We start from the raw sequence: 13,519 nt of genomic DNA, 5'->3' as shown, positions 1-13,519 counted from the left end.
TGAATCCACACATGTGCCTCACATTAGTACATGCTTCCCATGTGACAGCCCAGGACCACAGCTCAGGACATGGAGTTCAAGACACTCCCTAGACTCACAAGTAGCTATGAGTGTGACCCCTTCCCTCTATCAAGAGGTTTAGGCAGAGGAGGAGAATGGCTGCCTCTTGACGGAGCTCTGCCTAGGTACCAGATCCTGAACTAAGCATCCAGGGAGGGCTTGGCACCTGTCAGATACCCTGGAGAAGATGTCACCTTCAGGAAGCATAGGAACAAATTCACAGAGCTGGGAAGTGGCACAACCGCCCCTCTTGTACTCACCTTGGCTGCCTCTTCCCACCAGTGTGAGGGTGGATAACTATCCCAGTGAGAATGCAGGAGGCTCATGAAAGTACTGGAAGAAATCTCTCAGGGACCATCAGCCCTGAGGCTTGCAACAGTGTGGAGCGTGGTCAACTAGTGGCACTGGCTAAGTTGCTGGAGAACAGAGGTGGGGGGCTTCCCTTTGTATTGTCACTGTCTGGGGCCATCCAGAGTCATTCAGGGTTCACTCTAGAGGAGTGGTGAGATGGCGCACCCCACATCACTCTCTCACCCCTTCTCTTTGTCCCCCAAGTGCAAATGGGTTTGAGGAAGGGGCAGCTGCCCTGAGAGCCACAGAGAAAGTGGTTTTGAGACTGGCCCCATGTCATCTGTCCCTCTGCTTGAAAAATGACCAGAACAGGATTGCCACCTACCTTTCCATGCTGTGGGATGGGGCTCAGAGTTTGAATCTATATTCTTGGAGGCACCACTGGGCCTTGTATGAAGCATTGGGGACTCATAGGGAGACCTCAGATTTGAGTCCAGGGCTGTAACTCATTCGTGGGGAGGGGAGCTGAACAAGTTCTTTTTCTCTTAAGTCAGAGGTCACGTGTATTGCCTTCAAGTCCTGTCTCTGGCCTCACCTGGGGTTTCTCCCATGCACTCTATTCTAGGCTAACATTTGCAAGTCTGGAAGCCAGCTCTTCCCAAGCTTCCTCAATTGTCTCCCCTGTCCCTTCCTAGGGTTCCATTCTGTGGTCCTGCTTTAGAACCAGAAGGGAGACTGGAGTGGCCCCAGCAGGAAGTCCCTTGGGATCTGTAACACCCTCACCCTTGGAATTTGAGCTTCTATTTTGCCAGCAAGGAAATCAGGGCTCTCCCAGCAGTACCCTTTTAGTGGGCTGTGCAGTCAGAGGTCATACCCAATCCCCTTGGCCATGTCCATTCCCTCACTGGAAGCTCAGCCAGTTGGGCCTCAGGCAGGCAGCCATTAGCAGAACACTTGAGGAGGAGTCTGAGGTTGCCGAGAGCTGTCAGCTAGGGCCTTGCTCTTGTATGTTTCACTACGATGGCCAATTTTCCTTCAGAGAAAATGGGAGACATTACAGGAACAGGACTTCCCCTAGTGCCAGGGCACCCCCATCTGATGCCAGGCCTGGAATTTGGGCCACATGTGTGTCAATTCAGGCACCCTAGTTGCTGAGCTATCTCACTGGCCCTGAGGACCTACTTCTGTCTTCACCTTGCTATCTTTCTACACTCTTCATTCTGTGTCCCCTGCTTAATGCTGTCCCCAGTTCTTCTTCTTCTTCTAGCATTTGCCCTTCCGTATCCAGTCAACAGCGTCAGGTTGAGCCTGATGTCAAGTTTCGAGACCTCCTTTGAATCTGGAGAGGTGGCAGTTGTTAACTATGTGGGTCGTAGTCTGTCTGTAGCCGCAGGGACAGTTCGGGTCGTCTCTGGCTCCCCAGCAATGGAACATAGCGGCGCACCGGCCATGGCCTGTTCGATAGCGATTAAGGAGGGCCCAATCATAACGTGCTAGGTCAAAGCCGGGTTGACGCTTGCAGGGGTCTGTGATGAGGTGTTTGTTCTTTACCTCAGCTGACTGCCAACTCTGTTTCCAAGAGTCTGGAACAGAGAAGTTCAGTGTAGGCGTAGGGGACCAGATTGGGTGACGAGACGTCAAGCATTGAACAGGGTGGGCGAAGATCTCCATGTATATTGGCAGGTCCGGTCGAGCATAGACGTGGGAAATTAACTTAGATGATGCCGCATCCCGACGAATATCTGGCGGGGCGATGTTGCTAAGAACTGGCAGCCATGGGACCGGGGTGGAACGGATGGTTCCAGAAATTATCCTCATGGAGGAATATAATTTGGAATCGACCAAGTGGACATGGGGGCTACGGAACCATACTGGGGCACAGTATTCTGCAGTGGAATAGCATAATGCCAGAGATGATGATCATAGTGTGGAAGCGCTCGCGCCCCATGAGGAGCTGGCCAGTCTTGCAATGATGTGATTCCTCGCGCCCACCTTTGCTGCAGTTTTTATGAGATGTTTGTGAAATGACAGAGTGCAATCGAGAGTAACGCCAAGATAGACTGGCTGGGCTTCATGCCGGATTCTCGTATCGCCAAGCTGCACATGAAGCTCACGCGAGGCCGAGGCATGGTGTAGATGGAAAACAGATGATACCGTTTTTGCAGTGCTAGGGATTAGTCGCCATTTTTACAGTAATCAGATATCAGAGACATGTCTTTCGTGAGTGTTTCCTCGAGGATGTCGAACTTGGATGCCTGAGTTGCACAGCAGATGTCATCGGCGTAGATGAACTTCCTTGAAGAAGTTTCTGGGAGGTCATTGATGTAAATATTAAATAGCGTAGGAGCCAGAACAGAGCCCTGGGGGAGGCCACTTGAGACAAGTCTCCATCTGCTAGTCTTGTCACCCAGATGCACCCGGAATCTTCTGTTTTGGAGAAGAAACGATATAGTGTTAGCCACCCATGGAGATCTTGAGATCTTGACTAGGAGACCACGGTGCCAGACCGTGTCATAGGCTGCTGTGAGATCAACAAAGACAGCACCCGTCTTTAAATTCTTCTGGAATCCATTTTCAATGTAAGTTGAGAGGGCCAGGGCTTGTTCGCAGGTAGATCTTCCTGGGCGGAAACCAGCTTGGGCGGGTGATAGGAATTTCTCTGTAAGAGGAGAAATACGTGACAGAAGCAGCCTCTCGAGGAGTTTGTAACACACGGAGAGGAGAGAAATTGGTCTATAGCTGGCGGCCAGTGTTGGGTCTTTCTTTGGTTTCAAAACTGCTATTCAAAAAACTGCTATTCAAAACTACTATTCAAAACTGTCCCCAGTGGTCACTGAGCTCTCACTTGACTCTCTGGTCTCTGTCTCTGCCAATAAATTGTCTCTGGAAAGCTTCCACTCCTACCAGTGAGGGTTCCTGGAATAATGTGACCACTATGAAGCTCTTGGGTCTTCCTGCTGTCACTTGCTTTACATTTCCAAAGTGGAAACGTGTTCTTGGGGTTCATGTGGAGGTGCCAGGTCCCTGAGGAGAGGGGGTTGGATGGTAGCATCTGAGCATTGTGGGTCATGGCCTGCCATGCATCCATGCCTTTCTATTTTGAGGCTTCTCTCTGTGGAGCACAGAGCTGTTCCCTCCTGTTCCTCCCTCCTTCTCCTTCTCCTCTTCCTCCTCCTCCTGCAGGAAGGACCCTTTCCTGCATCAGTGGGGTGTGACACCAGGCAGAGCACAAAGACACTTTTCTCTTCGGTGCCCCAGACTCTGGGCTACTATGTGTAACTCTACTTCCAGGCCTTTGAGTTGTAAGCAGCCCTTGGGGTACCTAGTGAACACTGGGGAGATAGCGTTTGCTTCTTCAGTTTGGGCTTCTAACGATGGTTTCTGCCCACTAACTTGCCAGGACCTTCCTCCTCCTTTTCCTCCTCCTCCTCCTCCCTCCCTCACTACATCCCCTTTGTGGAACACAAGGAGAGGCAGGGCCACGTAAATGGGAAGCAGGCATGTCCCAGATCACTGAGCCACTTAATGGTCTCTCGTCTTTGTGCTATAGATAGGAAGATAACAGGAAAATGTGCAAGAAAGCTTTTTCTCCAGTGGCTCCCTCTAAACCAGCAGGTGCCAGCTAAATGCTGCCACCAAACAAGGTATTCTGGGAGGTATAGAGATGAGAGGAAACAACCTCGGATTGTCATGGCCAGAAATGCACAGGTCCAATATGGTAGCCTCCATGGAACTTTCCTGAGAGTAGAGGGAGAACTGAAAGTGAGGCCATGTTGTCATGAAGGCTTTTGAAGGCCTGAGGGAGGATAACCAGGACGAGTCATTGGAGTTAACCCTCACTGTCTTCTCTTGAGCTTGAAGCCCTGAAAATAGGTTAGAGGTCAGGGGTGAGGGGACTGTAGATTCTTGGTATAGCTTGCAAGTGGGAACTTTACTTACACAATGGCGGACATCTTAAAGCTTTTTAGTTCTACCTGCCTCTCTTTTGTGAGCAGTAGCTGTTCGTAACCCCGCCCATTTGAGGAGGCCAGTGTGGAAACAGCATCTTTTCTGGGCATGGAAACCAAGCCCCTACTCTAGGTCAGTTTGAGTTTTTTAGTACTACAGCCACAACTTGTTTTTGTAAATAAACCTTTATTGGCAGGTGGCTATGGCTAGTTATTAGCAGTCATCTCTAGTAAATTGTAATAGAGGTCAGCTGCCCTGCGCAGCGTAGAGAGTCACCACTGGGGCCCTTCAGGGAAAAAAAAAGTTGCTAAGCTCTGATCTAGGTCACTGGCCTCTGTGCAGTTTTGCCAGGTCATAGTTTCCCCTAGTAAGTGACACTCCCCTGGATCTGCACTGGAGGGGAAAACCACAGTCTTTCATGTCCTCTCGTGTGCTCTGCTTCCTTTCCCGTGCCAAAGCTGGCCCCATCCAAACACCTGATTCCTCTAGAATTCAGGCTTCTGTAACGGTTTCTTGTCTTTCTGGAAACATCCATATCATGCTCTGTCAGCAGCACCCAGAGACCTTCTCAACAGCTCCAGCCAATCCTTCGGCTGCTTAAGCCAACATCCCCAGGGCTTCCCATGATGACAGTGAACCATCCAGCTCTCTTCCCATGGGGCTTCCTGGTGCACGCTGCCAGCACACTGGCCACCCGCCAGTCCCTGGAACACGCAAGAACTGCTCCTGCAGGGCCTTCATGCTTCTGCCCTCTGCACAGATCTTTCTGATCCTGTCCTCCTAGCTCCCCTTCCTGCGTTAAGATAACCACCTGGGCCCCCATGCCAGCACTGCTTCTTCAGGCCCTGACCTGACAGAACACTGCTCACATTCTACTCTTGATCTCCTGGCTCACACCTTGTTTGTTCCTCTGGGGTATTGACTCCTTCCCCCACTTTCTGCTCCTTCTGGGCCCCTGGGAGCCCTGTTTTGTCTTCCTTGTCTCCCACCCCCACCCACCCCCCGCACTCAGGCTGCCTCTATGTCTGGAACAACGTCCCAGCTTTGCAGTTTTGTCTTGTTAGGACAGTCCATAGTGTACACCTTATGGACCTTTATTTTGCCTCATTTCCTCCTTCAACTCAAGCCTTGGGTAGAGGTGGCATGGGGGCAGGGAAGCTGCTCTAGAAGCCAGGTCCCAGACAGCAACACCCAGCATCTGCTTTCCGATTCCATGACTTTAGAAATTTGATGGATGGCAGCTCACGGCTCTCTGTCTGAATGCGTTGCCCTTTCCAGCGGTATGCTGTGGCATGAAATTCCCTTTTTCCAGTATTGGAATAGTCAGAAGTCTCATGTATTTCCAGGAGCAATTCACCTGTACTTTTTTAGGTGGGAAAAGGATAATTACGCCTGGCAGGAGACAGTCTATGGTTTCAGGTTCACAGTGAGTCTCTTCTGCCCAGCTCAATGGGGATCATGGCGAAGGACAGCCAGAGAGAGGGGAACTGTTGGAACAGCCCCACCAGCACCCACAACTCATCAAGCCATGTTTTGTTCACCTGCACCACTGTCCCCTCAAGTCTCATTCTGTCCGCCACTGTCCCCTCCATCAGCCCTGCCTCTCTCTGCAACACCACCACCTCTGTCACTTGACACCCTTGTGGCATGCCCTTTAGTTTTCAGGGTGTTGGGAGTAGGGAGGGACACTGCAGGAGGGTGTCTTTCTCTGGTCTTGTTACCCTCCAGATGAAGGGACATCTGAGTGATGTAAGAGCTGCAAATGGACAAGGGCTCCTCCTCCTCATCTCAGAATTCTGTCGCTCTCTGGAACATTCTAGACATAGTGTTTTGTTATTTTTCTCAGACGCCTCCCTCTATGAATTCTGCAGAGGTTTCTTTGAACTCTGAGGTAGAGTGTGAACGGACTGAGGGCACAGGACATGGTGGCTCTGTGACAGGATGACTCAGAGATCATGTTGCCAGAGATCATGTTGCCAACTTCTCATTCTCAGCAGATCTCAGGGCACAAGCTCCAAAATGGTATCACTGAGTTCCACGTGCCCCGAAGGCAGGGGAGCTGGCAGCCTTCCTGGCGCCGGGCACTAGGCAGGACTCCATGGTAGCACCCGCAGCTGTCTTCCTCACTGAGAAGCTGTGATCTTTCTCAAGGCCATCTCTTTTTGATTTCTATTTATTATTAGTGGTTTAATATTGAGTTACAGGATTATAATATTATAACCCCAGTTATGTGTCCCCCGTCCCCTCCAGCAGTAGTTCTCCCAAGGTCACAGATATGGGTTTAATTTCTATCTGTATCTATTTTTGTTTGTTTTTGCCCATTTTTTCTACACTCCTGCTTTCACTTCCTTTCTAAGTCACACCTACACCTATTACTTCCAAGCATCCTTCCTTTTTTTCTCTTCTCTCTCAGATAAGAGAAACAGCATCTCAGGGCCATCTCTGTCCTCAGCTGGGCTACAGCAGCTATGAGGGTGGGAATCTTTATTTTTCTTTTGTGGGGAGGGGGTGCCAAGAAAACTTCTTGGGTGGGGGATGTGAGGTAAGAGGCATAATATGAAATCCATTATCTTTGAGAGACTGAGGACCATCCTTGCTGTTGCCAAGTTCACCAACTGCTGTGCCTATGGTGCAGAAGGAGAACCTAGTTCTAGAAACTCCCAAGCCCTCCCTCCACCCTTCCTCCAAATCTCCTAGGTGAGACTTGTCACAGGCAGCAACCCTACTAGGGGAGAACTAGGGAGCAGACTACGATGGTCGCATTTAAAAGGCAGCCCTGCTGGCTGTGAGATCTGGGAATCCCCTTCTGCCACCCCTGCCCCAGTCTTAGTGGTTGTGCCCTTAGGTGTCAGAGACCCAATGGTCAGCCTGAGGACTCAGGTCCTCACATGACATTGTCACTCTCCATATGCATGCCCTTAAGACACTGAAAGTCCTACAGAGAAGCCAAGTACTCATTTTACAGAAAACATTGAGGCTCAGAGAGGGCTGTGATTTGCCCAGAGCCACGTAGAAAATAGCAGAGCTAGGACTTCAGTGTCAGTCTTTGGTGGACTCCTCCAACTTCTGCTGGCATCAGCAGTGACACCGGACCTCTGCTGGTTTAAGGCCACTTGTCACTCTATTGTTTTCAGTTCTAAACCACCTGTTAGCAGAGACTTATTTTGGGGGACAGACAGTCTCCTGGAAGCCAGTTAAATTTCAGAAATCACTGTCATTCCCAATGGACGCTGGTGGTTTGTGATTGAGAAAAAGGTGCCAGGCCTCTGTGTGTTGTACCACATTGGCTTTGGTGTGTGGAGACAGTCCTCCACTAACAAGCTTTGGCACTGTGCACCTGTGCACACCTCTTCCTGTTCTGTCTCCCTGCAAACCCAGTCTGGGTACCCTGTCACTATCTCTGTCCTAGGGCTCTCTCCCCCCCACCAAATGAGAATGTCCTCACCCCAGAGAGACTGAGGGAAGCAGCAGTCACACTAGCTAGAGCTGAACTGGGGCCTGGATCCTTCCTTGTGAGATCATGAAACACAGAGCTTTCCTCCATTTGGCAGTGTGTCCACCTCTGCCTAGGGCCACATGGTCAGTGCCCTCTGGAGGGAACAGGGGCTGCCTCTGAGCTCACCTACAGACCTGCAGCCGCCTGTGTTCTGCTCAAGAGCATGCTGTGCATAGTCGCTTTGATTACCATGTGAAGCATCCAAAAAAAGTGCAATGTATACATCTCATCCTCTTTCCTGATAGAAATATTTCCCTTTAATATTCTATTTATTCAATTTTATAAGACAGACAGAAACTGAGAGAATAGTAGGAGTTAGAGAAAGAGAGGAGACACATGTGGTTGAGCACACATGATACAGTGCGCAAGGACCCGGGTTTGAGCCCTCAGACCCCACCCGCAGGGGGAAAGCTTTGCAAGTGGTAGAACAGTGTTGCAGATCTCTCTCTCTCTCTCTCTCTCTCTCTCTCTCTCTCTCTCTCCCTCCCTCCCTCCCTCCCTCCCTCCCTCCCTCTCTATCATCTCCTTCCCTCTTGATTTCTGGCTGTCTCTATCCAATCAGTAAATAAAGATAAAATTTAAAAAGAGAGAGAGAGAGATCTGCTCCCACTGTTTCTCCACTTGTGGAGCTTCCTCCCTGCAGGTGGAAACTGGGGTGGGGGGGTGGCGGCGCGGGTGAACCCAGGTCCTTGTACAAGGTGATGCATGTGCTCCATCAAGTTCACCACCCCCTAGCCCCATGATGGATGTTTTACAAGCCTGGGCTGTGCCCTACTAATCAAAACCTCTTCTGAGAAATCCTTCCTCTTGCCTTTCTAGGCTGAATTCACAAGAAGGAAAAATTGCCGAATGTCATTGTTCAGACAGAACCAGGAATAATGTTGACTTCAGAGCTGAACTTGGCCTTGGTTTCTCATTATTTAGGGGGTGGGCAAGCCGTTACATGCTTTCAGGTGCATTTTGGTGAACGTTCGTTCGTACAGTTGCAACAATCACATCCGTGGCTTCCTGTAATGTGGGCTCTGCAGGACTTCACAGGAGTGGACTTGTTCCTTCCACAGGCATCCCCTGCCAAAGCCCTGACCCCACCCCATACATACTTGCCCCCAAGTCAAGGCTAGACCTGGGGCAGGGAGTGGGCTCCCCTGGGGTCCAGTGCCATCATTATTCCCTGACCACAGAGAAAGCACACCCCAATCTGTTTTCTGTGTAAAGAGGAGGTTGCACTGTGTGGACCAATTCTGTGATTATGAGAACAAAAAGTGGGGGAGGGGGAACAGGAGAACTCACAGTGAGTGGGTGAGCTCGCATGCTGGGTCTCCTTAGTGGAGGGTACGTTCTGAAGGCTCTAGAAATTTGTTGAAGGAACTGTCAGCCTCTTTCCCCACCCTCAGACATTGAAAGGGGAAGTCTTTTTGAAGCAGCAAGTTGTGTGCTGCCCTTGAACTTGAGGGAAGCCCATGGGGTTCGCTTAGTGACCCTAAGTTGGTATTAAGAACAGATTGTGAGACTGTGCAGAGGAGGGGTGATTTAGGAGAATCATGAATCATATTACAGACCTGATGATGACTGAGTACTGTCATGGCCACTGTCACCTGTCCTTGTCCCTTTTTTAGCCTTGGCTTGCCTTACAACCTTCCAGCCAGGGGTCTACAGGATAACTGGACTGCTCTCAGTGACAAAGCCACAGCCTGCAGATGTGAAGCCCTGAGCGAATGGGTCTTGGAAGAGCAGGGGCATCTACACAGGTGCCACTTGTGTAGACCTCCCCCCATCCCTGACCCCCCATCTTTCGTAGGACAAGTTTGGGCTCCCAGGCCCATCCAGATGACCTTGAATTCACTTGAGACAAGATCTAGAATGAAACTCTTTTTACAAGTGGGGAAAGCAAGTCAGAGAGGGGGTGCATGGCCAAGCCAAAGTCTACTTGCTAGTGTCCACCTCGGACCTGGGCCACCCCATGACTATCCCAAATGTTTCTTTCTGATCAGCAGAAGTATTGGGCCCACTTGGAGAAAAGAGAAGTGACTCCTTCAGGATGGCAAAGCCTGGGAATCTGGATGTTTCTAGAAGGTTCTATTACACAGACTGGCCTGTAGGTGTCTTTTGACATTGAGTTTGCCATGAGAGTCAAACACGAAAGGGGAAGGGGGAGGACATAAGAGCATCAGTGGCAGATGGCCTAGCAAGATGTTCAAAACTAAAAAAGGGGTTCTTATGTGACCATATTCATCTGGACAAATGGAGCTGGGGGGCTGGCAGTGTTTCGGTATATCCACTCCCACATGTGGCTCAGGCCCTGGGCCTCCCTCAGCACCACAGTCAGAGAATGGCTGGCTGACAGCTCGAGAGTGGGGACAGCTTTTCGAAAGTAAGGGTGGGGTAGCACCCTGAGGCAGCCCACAAACAGGAGCCTTTTCCTGTCGCTCCCATTTCTAGCTGGGATGGAAGTGCTCCTGCAGACAGCTCTCTGCTGTTTTTGGATTGCAAACTCCCTCTCCTACAAGACAAGCAATCAAGGCAAAAATGTACAGGCGACAAAGGGGTGGCATGGCCACTCCAGGGGGCCATGGAACTGTCTACTTGCACCTTGCTGTGTGTGGGTGTGGGTACAAATTACTTCTGCATAGTTTGCCTCAATTCTCTTTGGGGTGGACAGCCTTTGCATAACTTCTTGGCTTGCTCAGTATCCAGACGGTGTAATGGCCTATTTGAGATCTCACAAGACAGTTGAAGTGAAACACAGCAACAGAGAGACAAGCATCGAGGCTCTGAAAATAAGCTGTATTGTATGGTTGTGACAACTTAAGTCTTTAAACTGAGAGCTCTGTTTGATCTTGCAAGTTTCCTGTTCATTCGCCTGTGTGTGCCAAGCCTTAATAAAAATCCCTCTCTCTCTCTCTCTCTCTCTCTCTCTCTCCCTCCTACCACAGGGAACTTCGAAGAGGAGACAAGAAAGAGAAAGCTTCCAGCTTGTAGGCATGGGTGACGCGGAATACCCGAATAGGGTCAAGAGGCCTTGCCTTGAGGATGTCACTGTGTCTATGGGTGCAGGGCCGCACCCCAGCACCTCCTGTGCAGAGCTGCAGGTCCCCCAACTAGCAATGAACCTGAGCCCAGCAGCAGCAATGGGGGTCACTGGCCATTCCTTGATCCTGGAAAACAACACAGTCAACACCAACATCATGGGCCCACCATTTGTGATGCCACCAGCAGCACAGATGGCACCAAATGGGCCCCCTGTCCCTTACTACGACAGAGGCACCAACGGGCCAGGTGTAGATCAGGAGCTTCAAGAATTGCTGGAAGAGCTCACCAAGATTCAGGAGCCCACTCCGAATGAGCTGGACCTGGAGAAGATTCTGGGGAGCAAGCCAGAAGACCCGATGGTGCTTACTCTGCCCTCGGCCACCTCGGGCGCACCTGCCAAGCCACCCATACAGATGGCACACATGGAGAGCTTGAGCCACACCAAGGACTATGGGCCAAGCTGTAGCCAGGTGACAGGTGGCGCAGTCCTTCCAATGCTGCCCTCCTCCACGGGCATCAGCTACAATCTCTCACCTGCTCCGAAGCCCAGGGCAGTGCCCAGCTCTTCCTCGCTGGCACAGCCCAAGAACTCAGGGCTCCCGATGCTGCCTATGGCTTTGCCCCCACTTCCAGGGCCACAGTGGCACCATGCCCACCAGCTGAAGGCACTGGCAGCCAGCAAGCAGGAGATGGCCAGCAAACAGATGAGTGCCACCTCTGGCTGGTCAGGCCTGCCTCCTCCAGGCCTGTCACCACCTTACCGCCCGGTGCCAGCACCACAACCACCACCATTCAGCACCCAGAACCTCATAGCATCTTGTTTGTCATCTGGCAGTCTGCAGGGTTCGCCCAGTGCCTTACTCTTCAGCATGGCAGGGGGCAGCAGCGCCCCCCTGGGGCCCACCCTGACCTACATGGGCCCTGACAAGGTGGGCAGCCAGCAGTTCAGCCCACAGAGCTCCATTCTGGCCAGCCTGGTGACCTCAAGTGTTAAAACCACTTCGAGCCACCTGCTGCCCCCGCTGCCTGCACTGCCCGCCAGCACTGCTGGGCCCTCACCGCCCTACCACCCTGAGAAGCTGGCAAGCCCGGCCCTGCCGCAGGCAACCTTCACACCGCAGAACTCCCTGGTCTGCAGCCTCACACCCACCAGCACCACGCTGAATCAGGCACCGCAACCACCACAGCCACCACAGCTGCCGCAGCTGCCTAATAACATCTTCAAAACCATGAGCAGCAATGCCTCCAAGGGCCTGAGTTCAGTGATGATGCAGCAGGGGCTGCCCAGATCCAGCCTGGGGGCTCCCGAGCCCTTCACCTTTGGCAACACCAAGCCACTGTCCCACTACATGACAGAGCCAGGGGCCCCGAAGATTGCAAACCTGCCCGCTGCCTCCTCCTCGAACCAGGCTTCACTGTTCCACTACCTGCAGCCGCCTCCCACACAGGCCTCCAGCAGCACTGCACACCAAGCCGCTGCCGCTGCCGCCCTCGCCGCCGCCGCCGCCGCCGCCACCGCCGCCCAAGGCCTGCAGATTCCACAGCCAGACCCCACCTCATTCCTGCTGCAGCAGATGATGCAGCCTGTGCCGGGCTTCCAGCCGCAAGCTGCCGCCGCCGAGCCCATGACCAGCCTGCCCAGACAGGTAAGAAACCTCTCCTCTGGCAGCCTCTCCTCCAGTCCAGCAGGGACTAAAGTATGGCGGGGTCTCTGCCGAGACCTGCCTCAGGGCCAGGCACTGGGGCTTTCTGAAACTAAGCTCAACTCAGGATGTCTAAACACTTCTAGGAAAGCCAGCCACTTCTGTGTGGTCAGAACATGCTGGCAGTGTAGCCAAGTGGTAGTGTCTGTTTCTGTTCAGGTCCTATCTGTCCCCTGGGAGGAAGAGCATGTGTGCGAGGGACTTCCAGGGGAAGGAGCAGGGGGCCATGTTCAAATGCACATGTTGCATGATTCCTATGCAGGGCCAGTGACAGCCTCACAGGTAGCCAGACAGTCGCTTTGCCCTCACTGTTGTGTAGTCAGGATGACCGACCCCCAAGCCTTCCATAAATGTTCCAGCGGTGTTTTGCTTGTGTGCGTCTGGGTGGGAGACTGAAGCATTCAGACTATGCAGGCCTTGGAATACCTTTTCCTCCAAGGCACTTTTTGGCTCAGGTGCTGATTAAAAGCCAAATCTTGCCCCAAGATTAAAGTCCCAAATCTTGGACTCAAATGACGTTGACCAGGGACATGTTTTCATTTGACATCCCTTTGACTGTTGAGGTTCTCAAGAACCCACGGGCGACAATGTCAGGACTCTATCGGACAGAGCAGCAATGATTTGCCCAGAGTCATACAGTCAGCAAAGTGCTGAGCAGGCACTCAAGGTTGGGCCATCTGCTTCCAGAGCCTGTGCTCCCTTCAAAACCACTGCCATTCCACCCTCCTCTGTCACTCTGTCCTCCCTCCTCTGTCATTTCTCCTGCAGGAGGCTCTGCCAGGATTTGTCTGGTTACTCCTCATCACTGTGCAGTTGGTCATGTGTATTAAGTGTGTGTCACAAGTCACCCTTTCATCAACACTTGAGTGAAGCCCCATGGTTTCTTTCTGTTTCTCTCTTTTTTTTTGTTTTGTTTTTTGTTTTTTCATTTATTTTGGATAGAGACATCGAGAAATTGAGAGGGAATGGAGAAACAGAAATGAAAAGAGAC

At 51.7% G+C, this 13,519-nt stretch overlaps 1 protein-coding gene across 7 annotated transcripts in view; it reads left to right on the top strand.

Moving 5' to 3' along the window:
* MAMLD1 (mastermind like domain containing 1) overlaps positions 1-13,519 on the top strand; it is a 68,084-nt gene that overhangs the window by 36,851 nt on the left and 17,714 nt on the right. For all 7 annotated transcript variants that reach the window (XM_060183053.1, XM_060183054.1, XM_060183049.1 and 4 more), the window contains one exon: positions 10,729-12,471. In XM_060183053.1, the coding sequence (XP_060039036.1) occupies positions 10,729-12,471 (1,743 nt within the window). The remainder of the gene's footprint in view (positions 1-10,728; positions 12,472-13,519) is intronic.

Source organism: Erinaceus europaeus, chromosome X, assembly GCF_950295315.1.
Source record: "Erinaceus europaeus chromosome X, mEriEur2.1, whole genome shotgun sequence".
In the NCBI taxonomy this organism is placed as follows: Eukaryota; Metazoa; Chordata; class Mammalia; order Eulipotyphla; family Erinaceidae; genus Erinaceus; species Erinaceus europaeus.
This window is presented reverse-complemented; position numbering and strand designations above follow the sequence as displayed.